Source organism: Cutaneotrichosporon oleaginosum (assembly GCF_008065305.1).
Source record: "Cutaneotrichosporon oleaginosum strain ATCC 20508 chromosome Unknown ATCC20508_contig01, whole genome shotgun sequence".
Taxonomy (NCBI): domain Eukaryota; kingdom Fungi; phylum Basidiomycota; class Tremellomycetes; order Trichosporonales; family Trichosporonaceae; genus Cutaneotrichosporon; species Cutaneotrichosporon oleaginosum.
Window position 1 is genome coordinate 3,952,901 of NW_027072170.1, and position 17,019 is coordinate 3,969,919.

General features: G+C 60.3%; 2 protein-coding genes across 2 annotated transcripts; one reads left to right on the top strand and one right to left on the bottom strand.

The window, feature by feature from the left end:
* Nucleotides 1-17: 17 nt before the first annotated feature.
* On the bottom strand, nucleotides 18-7,173 carry COLE_01622 (uncharacterized protein; the record flags this gene model as incomplete). The annotated part of the gene is made up of 11 exons (XM_018421464.2): nucleotides 18-826; nucleotides 863-3,802; nucleotides 3,837-4,166; nucleotides 4,207-4,606; nucleotides 4,642-5,727; nucleotides 5,760-6,492; nucleotides 6,528-6,607; nucleotides 6,640-6,769; nucleotides 6,822-6,917; nucleotides 6,954-7,063; nucleotides 7,105-7,173. 11 exons carry the CDS (start codon nucleotides 7,171-7,173, stop codon nucleotides 18-20), a joined length of 6,783 nt encoding a protein of 2,260 aa, XP_018277427.1.
* Nucleotides 7,174-7,701: 528 nt separating this feature from the next.
* Nucleotides 7,702-10,078, top strand: COLE_01623 (uncharacterized protein; the record flags this gene model as incomplete). Its single annotated transcript, XM_018423693.2, has 14 exons — nucleotides 7,702-7,872; nucleotides 7,915-8,047; nucleotides 8,085-8,122; nucleotides 8,154-8,189; nucleotides 8,221-8,248; nucleotides 8,284-8,332; nucleotides 8,368-8,518; nucleotides 8,557-8,622; nucleotides 8,658-8,834; nucleotides 8,870-9,043; nucleotides 9,082-9,310; nucleotides 9,418-9,456; nucleotides 9,678-10,023; nucleotides 10,057-10,078. 14 exons carry the CDS (start codon nucleotides 7,702-7,704, stop codon nucleotides 10,076-10,078), a joined length of 1,659 nt encoding a protein of 552 aa, XP_018277428.1.
* Between the last annotated feature and the right edge of the window lie 6,941 nt (nucleotides 10,079-17,019).

Below are 17,019 nucleotides of genomic sequence, written 5' to 3' on the forward strand. Positions count from 1 at the left end.
ATAACCGCGTGTCTAGATTACATCTCCCCGCGCGGCTGGAACTCGCTCATGGGTCTCGGCATCGCAGGCCGCGGAGTCGCATCAATGTCAAACATGGGTTTCGGCGGCGCAGGTCGTGTCGGAGTCGTCTCAATCTCCGACATGGGTCTCGTGGGGGACTTGGTCGGCGTCCCGCCCGAGTGTCTACTCGTCGCGCGGCCGAAGACCGCCTTAAGCTGCGCGAGCTGATCGTCGACAGGCGCACTGCGGTCGATCATGCTCGTGGGGCGCGCGCCTGATGGCGTGCTCGCGCTGCTGGTTGCCGAGGAGACGCCCGAGCCGGGGCTTGGGGCGCCTAGTCCGCTGATGCGCCGCGATCCCAGACCAGCAGGCAACCCGGCCAGAGGAGGGGAGGGGAGGTCGCGAGCGTTCTTGGAAGGCGAGGTGGAAGCAGGGGAGCGGGGCTCAACTGCTTCAGACCGCCTGTCCAACGCCCTCCAGACGAAGGTTTGCGCCGCAGGGTTCAGAATCGCTGAGATGGCTGCTCGCGCCTCCGTTTCGTTGCTGTCACTCGCCTTCATGAACGCGTGCAGTTCGTTGAGGCGTTGCTCGCTGTCCCGTGGGTCCGTGAGGCGACGCACGATGCGCTCGGCTTCAGACACGTCGCGCGACGGACTTTTCTGCGCAGGAGGCGCGAGACCATCGTGGCCCATAGAAGAGCGCGTGCCGGCCGAGGAGATAGACACAGGACGCTCAGACGTGCCATTCGATCGCCTCCGTACAGGCTGAGGGGCCTCGAGTGCTGGTGCTGTCGCTGGGGGTGTGGGTGCCCCGTCATCTCCTGAGGCTTTTGTCAGCTAAATTTCTAGTGCGGAGATCTCACAAATACGGAAGATATAGGAGTATACCGTTGTCGTATCGGCCTTGGTGTCGAACTGTTCCTGCAAAAGGTCGTAGATGCCAATGTCGGCCTCCTTCGTGTATACAATCACCCGCTGAAGCAACGTCTTGAGGACTCGCAACGGTAGGTCACCGTGGGGCAAGCCCTGCTGTGGCCTGCGGCGCCACTGTGAAGGCGGAATGACTTGCAGCAGGTTCTCGATAATGGCAAGTAGCGTCCCAGCTTTAAGCCGAGATGTGCGCAAATCATTGTCGACAGACCGAACACGCTTGTATGTGCACTGAAGGATGACGCCAATCTCGCTCGCTGCATGCTTGTCCGTGTCTCCCTCTCGTTGATCTTTGCACAGCGTAGCCAGCCCATCGAAGAGCATGGTATAGACCACTGCGCGTGTTGGCGTGGCAATCATTGCGCTTAGCACCATTGACAGGTAGTCGCGCAGTTCGGTAGCGGCCTGGGACTCCTCGCCCTCCTGCTCGACCCACACCTCGAGGCTTGCGTATTGCCGCCTGATCCCGGCAAAAAGCCTCCTGATCTGATCAATCTTCAACCTTTTGACGATGTTGGGGCGCCCATAGGCCGCGTAGATCGTGCGCATCAAGTGCTTGACGCAACGAAGGTTGTTCGGCTCAAGCAGCACAACCATATCCGCCCCGCGTTGGTCGAACTGCCAACACAACGCGTCCAGGAGCTGATCGAGCTCAGCCACGAACGAAGTGCCGTCTTCCTCAATCAAGGCCGCTGTCTCCTTGAGCGCGTCGGCAGCGTCGTCGGGGTCTTCTGTACGGATCGCTTCAATGAGCTCGGCAACCAGGGACGCCGAAGGTGCCGGGGCGGAAGCCAAGGGCATCATGGACGGGCGGGCGGCAGCGACAGGACGGCGCGCTTCTTCCTCAGCCTGTGGAGCCGCACGCCGGGCCTGTGACCCAGGGCGAGCGATGGCAGACGGCGGCTGCATTCCTGACGGAGGCTGTATAGTGCGGACGGCTGACGGCTGTGCCAATCTTGACGTTGTCGGAATGCCGCGCGACGCCGGTCGTCCTCCGACAGGCGATGCAGCGCTCGCGCGCTGCGATGTCATGTCGCGGGAACGTCTTGAAGCGGGCGAGCCATGTCCGGGGATTTTGGACGGGGTAGGCACAGGGGAAGCAGATCTCGACGACGCACCAGCGTCAGAAGTGATCCGCGCCATGCCAGCGCTGTTGGCCTTGGCTGCTGCAAGCGTGGCGCGACGATTTGCGAGCATGTCCTTGGCTGATGTGGGCAGGCCATCGATCACCGACTGCAACGTTCGCGACTCGCCCTGCAGCTGCAGTAGGGCCATGAGCGCCAATGCCGCTTGTCGTGTACCCTGGTCCTGGATACACCGGGCCACGACCTCGTAGAACCCACGGTTGTCATAGCGTAGCACGCTGCCACGTTTGCGGTATGCCTTCTCAATGAGGCTGAGTGACTCGTTCCTGCCTGTCTTGCCTGCCGCCTTGTCCTCCAGCCCGTACTGTACAAGCAACTGGACGACCTGGCTGGCGGGGATGAGCTTGTCGAGCCCCTCGAAGATAGGAGCAAGGCGCGGACCAAACTTCGGATCACCGAGTTTCATAACGAGTGCGGGCACAAACAGGCGGACCTCGGTCTCACTGAGCCGCGCGCCATCCCGCGTGAGACCGTCGAGCACGTTGGAGAAAACCTCCAGGCACCGCGCGCTCAACTGCGTGTTGTTGGACAACAACCGAATTGCGGCATACTTGAGGGCAAGGTCGACGTTGGCAGACTGGATTGCGCGTAAGTCGTCCTCATGCAGCCCGAAGCTATCTGAGGTCTCGGGGTCGAAGAACTCAGCGATCACCGCCAGTGCAGTCATGAAATCCTCCTCAGCACGGTGGTCCTTGCTGAACATGAGGTGGCAAATGTCGCTGCTCGTTGCTGGCTCCATTTGCTGGAGGAGATACTCGAGGGTGTCTGCACGATTGCTGGGATCGAGCGACCATCGCGAGGCGTCACGCTTCAGCCGCTGTGCCCGAGAGTTGGGATCAGAGGCGGTAAAGGGGATGGTCCGGCCAGTTTCCTCCTGCGGCGGTGGCGGTGCGGGAGTTGGCGGTGTGGCGCGAGCAATCGTCGGCCGCTTGAGCCCGAAGCCACCCCCAGACGCATCAGACATGGCGGATCCTGGCCGTGTTGATGTTCCAGACGCAAGGGCTTTCATTGCAATAGAGCGCCCCGGCGCAGCGATCCCCGGCCTGCCAATAATAGATGCAGGGCGGGCGGGAGTTGAGGCAGCCTTTGTCGCGGCCGCCTTCGCTGGCGTCTTGATGGACGCTGCACGAGTAGGAGCAGCCTTAGGCGCTGCCGGAGGCTCCGCTGCCACTTTGGCCGAATCGCCGGCGCCTCGGGCATTCTGGATGAGAGGCAAAATTGTAGATCGGGAAGCGGGCTTGAGACCAGAAGTCTGATCCATCACAAAGTCAACGCCCGCGTTGGCGACGACAAAGGGTAGAACTGTGCCAGCGGCCTTACGAACCTCACCGTTACGGTCCTCGAGACACGAGATGACAGGCGCGGCGAGGCAGGCAAGGTCGGCGCCGCGGCCTGGTGCCTCAGCAATCAGGCGCTCGGCGATCCAACCCAAGACAGCAGCACGAAGAGCCGGATTTGTTGATTCCAAGGACGCCGCAAGACCCGTGTACATCGGGTCTAAGGAGCCAATGGCGTCGGCCATCGCAGAAAGGGTCGCCACAGCAGCGGTGCGGGTGGTAGCCTTCTGATCCGCGCACACGGTTGCCACAGCCTGAACGAGCAAGCGGCAGTACTTCTCGAAGGGTGCGCCGATGCCGGTTGCGATCTTGGCCGTTATTCCAAGCGCCAGCATCTTGACCGAAAGATTTGTGTCCGTCATGGCCCGTTTCAGTACATTGCCGATCTCGCCTGCTGTCAGCCTAGTCTTACACTGAAAGTTTACCCATATTTGGCTTGAGCCGCTGGTTCGACTTAACCTCCAAGAGAGCGGCGAGTGCCTCAAACGCCTCCTTGCGGACCTTCCACGCATCGCTCTTCGAGTCGGAAATAACGCTCGTCTGAGCGACAAGCTTGTCGAGATCGACTCGGGGAATGAGGTCATCGAGCGGGTCTGCTCCGCCCTTGCCACTCTTGCCCGGGCCAGCGGCAACCTCGCGCAAATCTGCCTGTTCACGAGTGGGCTCCGGCGCGGTCTGCGATGCAACCTTATCGAACTCCTTGTTGATTGTACTGAGCAGGGTCGGGTTCAGATCTTCGAGGAAACCAGAAATGTCTGAGGTCAGCTCAGTCAAGTCAACGTGCGAGCTACGCACCAGCGCCCACGCCGATCTTGACCTGCACAAGCAGTTGCGTAGCACTTGAACGAACAAGCGCGTTCGCGTGCCCAAGCGCTGTCTTGATGAACGAGATGAGCTCTCGCATGGGAATACCCCCGATACCGAAGTCGATCACCTGCTGCTTCATCCATGTGAGCGCGTCGGCTTGAGCTTTTGGCGCCTTCTGCTTGCTGAGTGGCTCATAGCTCTGTGCCAGGACGAACGCGAGTGAAATTTTCTCAGCAATGACGCCGAGGGCGTCGCCGGCTGGCTTCTTAAGCTTCAGATCACCCAGCTTCTCAGTCAATGCAGGAATAACGAGAGCCGCTGCCGGCTTTCCGAATGATGGGCTCTTCTCGGCAAATAATCTGATCACCTCGAACACCTTGGCGGAAACCTGATATCAGCGAGGCTCAGACGATTTCAGCTCACCTGGAAGTTCTTCTCGCCCCATCCCGGCGTCTTGCCCAGGAAGCGCATCATGATTTCGCTGTCCACCTGCTCCGCACCGCCATCGTTGACCCACGAGACCATCTCGTCCGCGCCCTCCAGACGAACTTTCCATGCGCCATCTGCAAGCGCAGTGTGGAAGTTGGCAGGCACCAGCTCAGCCGCGCGCGCCGCAGCATCTTCAGGCGTGTAACGGTACTTGACTGGCTCAGATGGCGACGACGCCAACGTCTTAGTCGCGCCCTTGGCAGCTGGCTTGGACGGTCCCGCGGCTGCAGGGGGAGAGGCTGCCTTCGGTGGCAGTTTAGCGGCTGGAGGCGGAGCCTTGCGTACTGGCGCCGCCTTAGGCAGTGGTGATGCAGGCGGCTTGACCGGCGATTGAGGAGGTGACTCCTCCGAGGCAGGGCCGCTCGCCTGCATGCGCGCGAGCAGGCGTGCAGGTGGCTTCTTTTTCGGAGGCGGCGCCGCAAAGTCCTGCAACAGCTCCTCCGAATCCACAGCCTTCTCCGGCGGAGGCGACGACGACGGTGAAGCGGCAGCTTTCATACGCGCCAGGAACTTTGCTGGTGGCTTTTTGGCTGGTGGCGCAGCAAACTCCTCCAACAGATCATCGTCCCCACCGTTCAGCTTTCCAGCCGATTTTGGAGGCGACGCTGGCGGTGCTGGCTTCTTGATGGGCGCGGGCTTGGCTGGCGCCTTGGCTACCGGCTTTGCAGCGGACTTCTTGACGCCTCCAGGACGGTACTTGATCTCGGCCCGCCCAAATGCGTCCTTGACCTTCGCAAGCTGAATTTCAGGAACATTTTCGATGTAAGGATTGAACACGCGCTCGCCGAGAATCTTCATCATCGTGCCGAGACACTCCGCTGCGGCAGTGCGAACGGGCTCTGCACTGTCGCTAAGGAGGGCGACGAGCTGCTCTGCCATCGGCTTGATGTGGTCCTTGGCCGGCGGCTCAGTCGTAACCTTGAGACTGCGATGAAGAAATTCGAGCGTGCCCTGCTTCACCTGCGGGTTCTTAGACTTGAGCGCCGTGAGGATGTCTTCCGTGACGTCAGGGAGGGAAGTCTGCGATTAGCTGGGCATCAACCGGTGCTCACCGTCAAGAAAATCGCGTCCAGCGCCTTGCCGAGCGCTTCGACTACGGCTGCCTTACGCTCCTTCAATCGTTCTAGCAACCCAGTTACCGTGACACTCTTGTAACGCCCGAAGCTCTTCTTGAGGCCGCGCGCGAGCCCCTCAAGCAGCTTCGCTGCTTCCATCACGACGTTGACGTTGGCGTCCTTGTGGCACTTTGTACCGAGGAGCTGCACCAGCGGCCCATACGCATCTGCGTTGGAGTCCGATATGCGGGCGTTGCGCGGCTCCGCGAGCACTTTGTTGCACTCCTCGACGGCCTCCAGCCTGTCCTTCCATTTACTCGAGGCTAGTCGCTCCATCACATCGGCGGGGAACAGCTCCAGCACATTGACAGGGTCGAGCAGTGATAGGGGGTCGATTGCCACCTCTTCTGCGACCTCGTCCTCTGGCTCATCACCGGCAGCCTCAGCCATCTCTCGCTCGCGCTGGGCTTTGCGAGTGAATCGGCTCGGCTTTCCAGTGCCCGCGCCCTTGCCTTGGCTATCCAACCCCTCGAATGCCTTCTCAAGATCCGAGACCTGTACGGGCTTCAGGTCGGCGAGAGCGGGCTTGAGCGCGGGGCCGAGATAGGTGTACAGCGCAAGCGTCAGGCTCGTTCCCTCCGCACGGACATTCTTGTCATTGTGTCCAAAGATCTTCGGGAGCGCCTTGAGTAATGGCTTTACGTTCCCCAACGCCTGCACGCCAAACGACCTGTTGTCAGCTCCGTCATGTTTCATGAGACCTACTCAACGAGCTCCTTCAGAGTGCCAACGGCTCCCGCAACAGCTTTAGGTGTCTTCGCACTCAACCCAGCCATGACGTCCGTCTGGCGTCAGTGCGTCCTCGCGCTTGACCTACGACCACGCCTTCGCCACCGTTCTCGACCTCGACAAACATGGCGCAAAGGTCCATGCCCTTGCGCTTGGTACCTGCGCGCGTGTTGCCGAGCGCTTTCTCTACGAGCGCGGGCACAATCTCCGGGCGAAGCCTGCCGTCAGCTAAACGCGCTTCGTGTGAGTTTGTAGGGCGGAATGACCTACTTGACGCTGGTTTCGCCGCTGTTGGTCACAATAGCCAGCGTCGCCTCAACGCCCTTCTCCTGCGCGATGGCGTTTGCGTCAAGGCACCATTTCTTGCTTACTGTCAGCTCGGGCGCAGAGTGCAGCACCTACAGGAGAGCGGGGTCGGAGATGTAGGGGCGGAAGAACGGGTCGCTGTCCGAAGCGGTCTTGGCTGACTGCGCGATGACATCGTTGTATGCACTCAACCGGGCCTTCCAGTTCTGTCGTTAGCGCCATGGTATTACGGGTGTCTGCGTATCACCTTATGTGTACTCCGCTCGACAAGGGGGATCTGAGAAAAGTCCTCCTCCTGGGGCGGGTCACCCTCCATAGCGGGGTCGGTCCCAGTGGGGAGTGGAGGCGGCTTGTATTACGAGCTTTCGTCGGGCGTGAGAAGAAGAGGTTGCAGCCGCTGCAGAATGCAGTGAGGAGCAGCAGATAGGGGGTGTGATATGTGTAGGGAGGCGAGAGTGATGTGAGCCTCGTAGGTGGCGTGTGGGAGGAGAATGATGGCGAGGAGCGGTTGAGCGATGGCTTGTTGACGCGCACCCACCCCCCAATCACCCAGGCAATTCCCCGTCCATGCCGCCCAGACGCGATGCGCGCCAGGATCAAGGTTTGATACCGCAGACCACCCAGAGCGACAGTCGACCTCGGAAACAAACAATGAACTGTGATTAAAAAGCCACGTATTACCTCCACGTGTCGTGACGTGTGCACGAGTCGGTGGAGGCCGTCCTTGACCACCATGCCGGCCAGCTGTCGGCGACCACGAAGGGCGCGGGGAAGGAAGGAGGCGCTCGGAGTCACCTCAGAACACGCCCTGTCCTCTCCTCTTCACTCACCACTCACACTCATCATGCCAGGACATAAACCCACTCCCCGCAGGCCCAGCTTGTCGCCCCACTCCTCGTTCCGCGGCAAGAACGTTGTCATGGCTTCGCGTGGTCGCGCTCCTTGGTACACTCCCGACGGCAAGGCGGTGCCGGCGTACGTGATCGGAATCGCGGGAGGCTCGTCTTCTGGCAAGGTGATGCCTTCATGGCTCGCATCCGATCCGAGCTGACTGCAGACATCGGTCGCGCGCGCCATCTGCAAGGGCCTTAACAACATACCCACTGTCCTGATTCTATCGCAAGATGCCTTCTATAAACGCCACACGCAAGAGGAGATCGACAGGGCTATGAACAATGACTTCGATTTCGGTGGGTCGCTGGACAGAGGAGAATGTGCTGATGGGAGACCATCCTGATTCAATTGACATGGAGCTGTTTGCCCAAGTGCGCTTGCAAGCGATTGTAGCTGATACAGTGCCTCAACGACCTGAAGCTTGGGCGCGCGACAGAGGTGAGCATGTGTGGCGGGCGCACTAACCCAGATTCCCGTATACTCCTTCGAGCACCACCGTAGGTGCAGAACTACCAACTGGATCTAACAGCAGAACGCTTGGAGGAGAAGCAGTACCTGTACGGTGCCAGCGTCATCATCGTGTAGGAGCGCATTTGTTCGCCATAACTGACATCAGGGAAGGTATAATGGCACTGCAGGCGGCGGAGATGCGTGACCTGTACGACCTGAAAGTGTTCGTCAATTGCGATTCAGACCTCATGCTCGCCCGGCGCATCCGACGAGACACAGTTGAGCGCGGACGCGACGTGGACGGCATCCTGGATCAGGTATGCTCTTAGCGCCTGGTTTTGGCGGCTGATGGTAGTACCTGCGCTTCGTTAAATCGAGCTACGACAACTTTGTGCAGCCGTCGTCCAAGTATGCGGATATTGTGAGCCATGAACATGTCGGCGGTGGCTAACGCAGATCGTGCCGGGACACCACAACGACACGGCGATCGAGCTACTAGTGACGCACCTTCAGCGACAGCTCGATGCGAGAAGTCTCCGTTTCCGCCGTGAACTTGTCGAGTTGGACAGCACCGCACCGACGCCGAGCGAGGTCGTGAACGTGCAACTCGTGCCGCAGACGAACCAGTTGCTTGTGAGTGGGCGAAATGGTTGCTGAATTAACCACAGGGCATTATGACGATTCTTCGCAGCGCAGACACGAAGCGCAACGAGTTTATCTTCTACGCAGACCGTCTGTCCACAATCATCGTTGAGGCGGCGCTTGCCGAGCTTCCCCGCCAGTCGAAGGACATTACGACGGCGAATGGTGTTACCTTCCACGGCGTTGACGGATGTGACAGTGTATGCAACTGTCCTCTTGGTGGTTTGGCTTACTCCAGAACATCATTGGCGTTTCCATTCTCCGCTCGGGCGGCCCATTTGCCAACGGGCTCCGCCGCGTTATTCGTGACGTACCCCTCGGCAGCATGCTCATCCAGTCGGAGCCTCAGTCCGGCGAGCCCCTCTTGCTGGACGTCAAGCTCCCTGAGTCTCTGCATTCAAGAAACACGGCACGGACGATGCAAGTTCTCCTCCTTGACTCACAGATGGGCACCGGTGCTGCGGCATGTGAGTTCGTTCGTGCTCGGCCAAGATCCGGCTCGGGGGTCAGGCCTCAACGGCCCGCTGTTGCCTGTTGGATCTCGAGCACAGAAGGAACGGTAATCTGACCGCAGTGATGGCGATCCGGGTGTTGCTCGACCACGGAGTTCCGCGTGAGTACCCCTCCTGGCTTGGGCAATCTTTCGTGTGCGCAGCAGTGCACGATCAGACATCAGCAATCAGCGATCCGTAACGTGTGAAAAGCGTGTTTTGCGCACCTTGCACATCCGTGCATCCGCACGTCAGCTACAGGCCCCTCGCAACCATTGATCGACTCAGCCTCGGCATCCCACGCCCTCCCCCCCCCGCGCCCTCGTCGTGATGCTCACCCCAGAATCCAACATCACATTCCTAACCTTCCTCGTCTCGCGGTACGCCGTGCACAGCGTGCATCGGGCGTTTCCGTCCGTGCGGATTGTCACGGCGGCGATCGACGACGAGCTGGACGAGGTACGGCTGCCAGTCGTAGCGGGCCATACACTGGGCGAGGTGAGCGCCGAGGGCGATTTCAGCGCGCGTGTCGTTGCGATGCACGAGGACGCGATTGATTTCGAGGGCGGGGTCGAGACACCGACAGGCGACGCACTCGGCAATGGGGTTGGGGTAGGGTTGCGTTTCTCGCGCGGCGAGAAGAAAGAGAAGATCGCATGGGTTGTCAAGCCGGGCATGGGGCATGTTGGGTAAGTAGGACATGCTGGCTCAGCTGACTGTAGGGATCGTTATTATCTGTCGTAAGAGATCGAGGTTGTCAGAGGATGGGGGGCAGGATGACATTGCTCGTGCTCGTGCTCCGGTTGGTGCTTGTGCTCCTGCAATAACATCACAACCTCCTCACGCAACGTTGACTGCACTGACTCCACAATACGGCCGTGCGCCGTCTCACCCCTCAGCTCCGCGTCGCAAACAAAAGTTCCATCGGCACGACCACCAAGCCTGCACACTGCTCCGAGGGTGGTACTTGTTATCAATCATGACATTTCTCATCACAGGTATTCGTTACTAATAAACAGCGAGCTATGACCGGAGCGCAGATACGTATGGCACGTTCTGCCATGGGCGTGGGAGTTGACAACCAGGGATCCAGAACGGTATGACTGTTGAAGCGGGTATCGCCGATGGCGGGGTATGGAGGGGAGCGGCAGGACGAGCGACGAGCGCCGAGCCGGTGACCGAGGAAACCAAAATGTCGTGATAATGGGCGAGCGAGCATGCGGGACTATGCGGAGGTGTCTGAAGATGGGACCCGGTACAACGATGATGGGTGATGTGGCTCTAGGAGGCAGTTAGGCGAGCACTCGGCGCTGCGGCTGCTGGCTGCCAGCAGGACGCGGGATGGCGCGGCCGCGCCCGCGCTTGCCGCTCCCGCCGCTGCTCTTGCGTTTCGGCTTGCCGCCAAGGACATAGTCGTCGTCCGAGTCGTCGTCGCCGGCGCCGTCCTCGTCCTCCGAGTCGAGCTCCTCTTCGCCCTCGTCGGGAGAGCCGACCGCGGACGGAGGCCACGGCTTGTCGTCCTCGTCGCCCGAGCCGTCAGCCTCGTCAAACGTGACGTTCTCAAGGCCAAAGTTGACGGACGAGACGCCGCTGGCCTGCCGGTCGCGGCCCATCGGCAGCTTGTCGGACGCGACCGACATCTGGCTGTCCTGGCTGTTCTGGTGCTGCATGTGCGGCGGCATGAACGGCTGGCGGGCGAGCATGTTGGGAGCGACAAACGGCTGGTCCTTGTGGGGTATGCTCCAGCCCTGCGGGGCGTTGGGCTGGAAGTAGCTCGTGGGGGGGTTGTTGTTGAACGACGTCATGGGCGGCAACGATGACTGGGCTTGGGCCGTGTTGAGCATCGACGAAGCGGACGCGGCCGAGCCCGGCGAGTCGTACCGGAACTGGGTGACGCCGCGGACCGTGTGGAAGTTGGGGCTGGGGTTCCACTCCGGCACGCGCGGTGCCATGCCGGGAGTCTTGGCGCTCTTCACAGAGGCCGACTCGGCGTCCGAGGCCTCATGGCTGCCCTCCTCCACCGGCTGGGGCTGCGGCGGTGGCGGCTGCTGCCATTCGCCGCTGACCATGGGCATGCGGCGAAGCGGAATGCGGTCGTTGTAGCCGGGAGCGCCTGGCGCACCTGGCGTCGTCGCCTTGAACTGCTCAAAGTTGCTCCACCCGTTGTTGTTGATTGTTGGGACAATCGGGGCCGAGTGGAAGCGCTGCATCTGCGGTGGCACCGCGTGCAGGGTTGGCTGCCCGCCGGGCATGGTGGGAAGCAGAGGCGCGGGCATGTGGTTGTGCGTGAGACCAGTGAATGTGGCCATAGGCGGGTAGGAGGGCATGGACGGGGGGTACTTTATGGCAGGGATGGCGTTGACGTCAACGAGGCCGTCGGGGGTGTTGGCGCGGTCCGACACTGGCGAGTGGCTGGGCTTGGGCTCGTTCTTAACGTCACCGGGGTTCTGCTGCTGGAAGCCGCCCTGCTGCTGCTGCTGGTATGAGGGCTGCAGACCCGAGTTGAGAGGAGGCAGTGAGAGTTGAGATGCGGTAAAGCCGCCAACCTGACCCCACGGTGTCTGCTGCATCATGCTGGCTTCAGACTGGAAGGGGCGCATCCCTCCTTCAGGCTTGTAGTGGAAGCTGGCGTTGCCCATGGGGCCGCCTACTTGACCGGGCATGCGAGGGACCGAGTTGTCCTGGTACGAGAAGATGGACTGGTCTCCGCCGTCACCGTTTGGGACGCCAAGGCCGTTCTGCTGGAGCGGTGCGCCATTGAAGCCGAGCTGACCACCCGGCTGCGGGTACTGGACGTCGGGACGCTCACCCGGAGTTGTTTGGCCACTCTGAACATGCTCCGAGCCGCCACCCGGGTGGGCGAGCAGGGAGAGCGGGCCATGGCCCTGGGGGTCGGCGTGGCTGGGGTGGAAGTAGGGGTGGAGACCGGCTCCTTGGCTGGGTGCGAGTTGGGAGGAGTGGAGCATCCCGTTGACGAACCCGCCGCTGTAGGAGTACGCCGCGCCCTCTGGCGGGTGAGAGGCGGCGTAGCCGTGGGGGGGCGCGGCGTTGGATGGCGGCGTGCCATAGTCGTTGCTGTCGCTGCCGGACGGTGGAACGGAGCCGGCAGAGCTGAGAAACGGACGCGAGCCCATGTTGGGTATGTGGAGCGCACGAACAGAGCTCGATGTGGGAGGAGGGAGGTCGGGATGTTGGCGCTTGAAGTGCTTCAGGTAGGTGTTGCGGCGCGCAAACTGGCGGCCGCAGCCCGGAACCTTGCATCCGTAAGGGCGCTTGCCGGTGCTGAATGTGTCAGTTGTGCAAAAAACTGTTTGTGAGGGCGGAATGTGGCACTTACTGGATGCGGCGGTGACGAGCGAGTGAACTGGAGTCTGCAAACGCCTTGTTGCAAGTCTCGCAGTGATGAGGTCGCTCGCCGGTGTGAACACGGGTGTGGACAGTCAACGCAGAGCGCTGGATGAATGCTTTCCCGCAGCCGCGGTAAACGCAGACGAATGGCCTATTATTGGTGAGTTTGCTCTGACGCTTGCGTGTGTGGCGGCGGCCAACTCACCTCTCATTTGTGTGGATACGGAAGTGACGTGCGAGGTCACTCTTGCGAGCGAAGGCTCGGTCACAGTTCTCAAACTTGCAGACGAAGGGGCGCACGAGGAAGTCGTGGCCAGGTCCGACTTGGTTGGTGTCGTTGACGAGCTGGAGTTGCAAGGCATTGTGAGTAGCAGAGAGAGTGAGGGGAGAGGGGATGCAGAATCCGTCGGGAGTGTTTGGTGGGGGGCGTGGGGAGCGAGGGAAAGAGAGGACAGAGGGTTGGCGGGGGTGGTTGGAGGCGACGAGTGATTGTGATAGGAGGGTGATGGGAGAAGCGAGACGCAATGGGGTGGTGGTGTTCGTCGGGGCAGAGTTTGTCCGTGCGTGTTGGTGATTGCGAGGTTGGCGAGGAGATTGAGGAGGAGAGAGAGGGAGGGGGGAGAGAGAGGAGTGGCATTGTTGGAGAGAGAGAGCGAGAAGAGGAGCAATGGGATAATGTCAGCGGGCTGTGCGCAAGGGAGTAGCAACTATCAACGAGGGTTCCAGTTCTGCGATCGAAGCACGACCAAGCGACCAAGGCCGAATTACGGCAGATTACCCCGCACGACCACTAGGAGGTATGTGCTCTATGTGCTCTGAGGATGCCACAAGGCGCTGGGGGATGTGCGAGTAAAGAGAGTGTGGAAGAGAAATGGAGACAACAACAACTCACGTCGAGGACGTCCATGGTGGGAGTGTAGAAGTTGTGGAGGTGGGAGGAACGAGGAAGGCGACGACGGACGACGATGTACGATGTATCGCCCTCTTTGGGCAAACGACGAGGGTACGAGTCGTGTGCAAGTCTTGCTCTCGGCGATGCTCTTGATGCTCTGGATGCTCTGTTGCTCTCAACGATCTCGACAGATCTGTCACGCGGCGAGGGCGTCGATGGCGGGCGAAAAGGAGGGGATTATCCGATGTGCGCGCGCGCGCGTCGACAAGTTTGACTGTACGGGGAACGGGGGGGGATGTGTGTGTGTGTGGTGGCCGGCTGTGTTGACGACGAGCGACCACGACTAGATGCGTTGTGTAACCCAAAGTGGTGACTTGGGGCACGCTTTTGGTAGAGGCAGTGGCTGTCCTTTGACCTGTCAACGGGGAATGGTGGATGGTGAGTGGCGTATACTTGGCGCGATCTCAAGGGAGGCCCAAGAGAAATACTACCCGACGAGTATCAGCCGCAAAGGTTGTTTATTATCTTGTGCCGGTGGGCGGTGGCGCCACCAAAGTGCCGATGGAGGATATGTGGGACGGAAGGAGGGCAGCTAGATCGTGGTCCTTCTGTATGCGTTGCCAGAGTCGGACGACAAGGGCAGGTAGGAAGAGCGCGAGGGTGTAGTGGAATAGAATGGGGCGCAGTCAGCATCGCCCTCGGGGTCTAGAGAATACAAGGATGCAAGGGGAGAGAGAGGTCGATCGTGGGTGTGGCAAAAGCGGGCGGAGGAGGTCCAAGGCACAAAGACTCACAGTTGTGGTTGTGGTGGGACCTGGGTGCACGCACTTGGAGGCCAGAGCGAGAAAAGAGAGGTACGGGTTGGTAGATGGGAGATGGCTGGGGATGCGACGCGCAAGGACACTGAGGAGACTGCACGGGGCGATGAGCGATGAGCGATGAGGGACGAGGTTGAGCCAGCGAGGTCGGAGCTGTGATTGCACGACTGTGACGAGCAAGCAAGCGTTGAAAAAGAACAAAGCGCAGAGAGGGACAAGTTGAGAACAGATGTTGAGAAGCCGTGACCCAGATCCAAGATTTCAAGGGACGAGTCACGAGATGGGGGGGGGGACGGTGGGTTTGTGGACGGCCGGAGTGGTCGGACACACGCAGAGTTTGAGGGTTGTCCAAGGTGGTTCCAAGTGACCGTGTTGGTGTTGGCAAGTGTTGACGACGACAATGTGAGCGTGTTTGAGTGAAAGAATTGTGTGTGTGTGTGTATTGTATGTGCGTGTGTGTGTGCGTGTATGGGGGAGATCGACAACGGAAAATCAGATCAACAGTAGTGGTGGCGGCAGCGGCGGCGGCGGCAGAGACGGCAGAGACGGCAGTGCAGTACAAGAAGAGAGGTGGTGGTGGTGGTGGTGGTGTGAGTGTGGAATGGGAGTGGCGGTTCGAGTGGCAGGTAGCAGGTGGTAGGTGGTGGACCAGTTGGTGGAGGTGATAAAGTGGTGCGAGTTGCGAGTATGTACAGGGATATACCAAGCATCAAGGGTGTGTCAGCGAACGTGAACAGCGCAGTCACAGAGCGGAAGGGCAGTCGAGGGGGAGCGGAGAGGAGGAGAGGGGGATGGAGAAAAGAGGTTGCGAGAATGGGGAGGATGCGAGAGCCAGGGCAAAGCAAGCGGTGGCGACGAGGCGGCCCGGCGGCGGCAGGAACAGATCTGGGTCTAGTTGGGAACAAAGGACAAGGCCATTTGCCTGTGGCGGTTGACCGCTGCTTGCTCGCGGCTCCTGGCTAGCTGGCCGGCCAGCTGGCCAGCATGGCTCGCGGGCTTGAGAAGACGGGGCATTTGGCCGCCTCCTGGCATGGTTGGGCATGCAGAATTGCATGCCTCGCAGGATGCTGGTAGACCGGTCGATCTGCAATCTACACGCGAGTGCTGCCCACAACCGAGCCAGACCATGTGCAGCGTAGGGTACATGCCCAATTACACACGGTCTGCAAGGGGAAAGAGTTGCACGCAGGGGGGCACGAGCATACGCTCGTTCATCTGTGGCGTGCCCTATGCGACAAAGACTGGGAGACGCTGGAGCGACCATGACGAGTGGTAATGGGAGGAGGGTCGGAGCGTGGGGCCAGACGGGGATGGAGAGGGAGAGAGGGGGAAAGAGGAGCACAGAAGTGCGGGGGATGTGCGGGCAGGAGTGGCGGAGAGGGAGAGTGGCAGCGAGAGAGAGCGAGAAAGAGACGGAGACGGCGAGTGGTCTGTGCAGGAAATGCAGGAAATGCAAGGAATTGCAAGGAAATGCAAGGAAATGCAGGATCAAGTGGAGTAAGAAGCACAGTGGTATCCAGGCACACACCCAGGCAGCCAACGCGCACATGATCGAGTCCGGCACAACCCTCGATCTCCAGTGTCCAGGTGTCCAGGTGCAGTTGCAAGATGCGAGTGCGAGCAAGGAGAGAGCCAGGAGAGCTAGAAGCTAGAAGCTAGGCGCTTGGAAATGGGCAGGAAGACGAGGAGAGACAGGACAGCCCAGAGCAGAGCAGAGCAGAGCAGCAAGGAGGATGAATCGCAGTGTGGCATGTCATCTGGTCGTGCCTCAACTCGAAACGCACAGACACAAACTTGGGATGACACGAAACATGTCGGTGAACATCTCCGAGATGACGCCGAAGCCAGGGGTTGTGTGTTGTCCTTGGAAAGAGGGGGGGGGGGGGGGGGGCGGAGTGGGAGTGGGGCCCAGTATGAGGGAGGGGTAGGCAGTATGCAGAGGAGAGGGAGAGAGAACGGAGAGGGAGAGGGGGCCAAAACGGAAGACGACGACAAACTGCTGAATTGACTGGTAAACTCACGATGAATTAAACGAAATGCGCCACCCGTCAGAGGTTTTGGGGTGAAACACGGGTCTTTTGTTGCTGGGTGGAGCCATTGCCACACAGGGTAGGATAAACGGTCGGCAGGTTGGGATCATGGGATTTCGGTGAGCAATCAAGTAGAGCACAGCACGGACGCGACCAACAGTGCGGATGGCAAGTCGGTGTCAGCGCACGTTCGCTGGCGGGGTCCCGTCGTCGGGGTGTGGAACTCACACGGCGGCACTGAGAGTTGAGTGATGTCGAGTGAAGTGGAGGTTGTCTGGCAGAGGCAACGATCGGGTGGGAAGCTTTGATAGCTAAGCCGCTAGACTTTGAGGTTGGGTTACAGTAGTTGGTAGGAGGGATGAGATGGGGACAAGCAAGCCGCGTGCACCCTTAAGGCTCGGGCGTTGAAACGGTCGATGGGTAGATGGGGGACGGCGCGTCGCGCTTGCGGTCGCGATGTGTGATGCGCGGACAGATAGTCGACGGCGGGCGGTGAGCGGGTGATGAGATGAGGGAGGGATGGCAATGCTTCGCTCGAGTCGGTGTTGGCTCAGCGCAGATCTCAAGGCGTCGAGCAGTTCGAGACGTTGTCGAGGA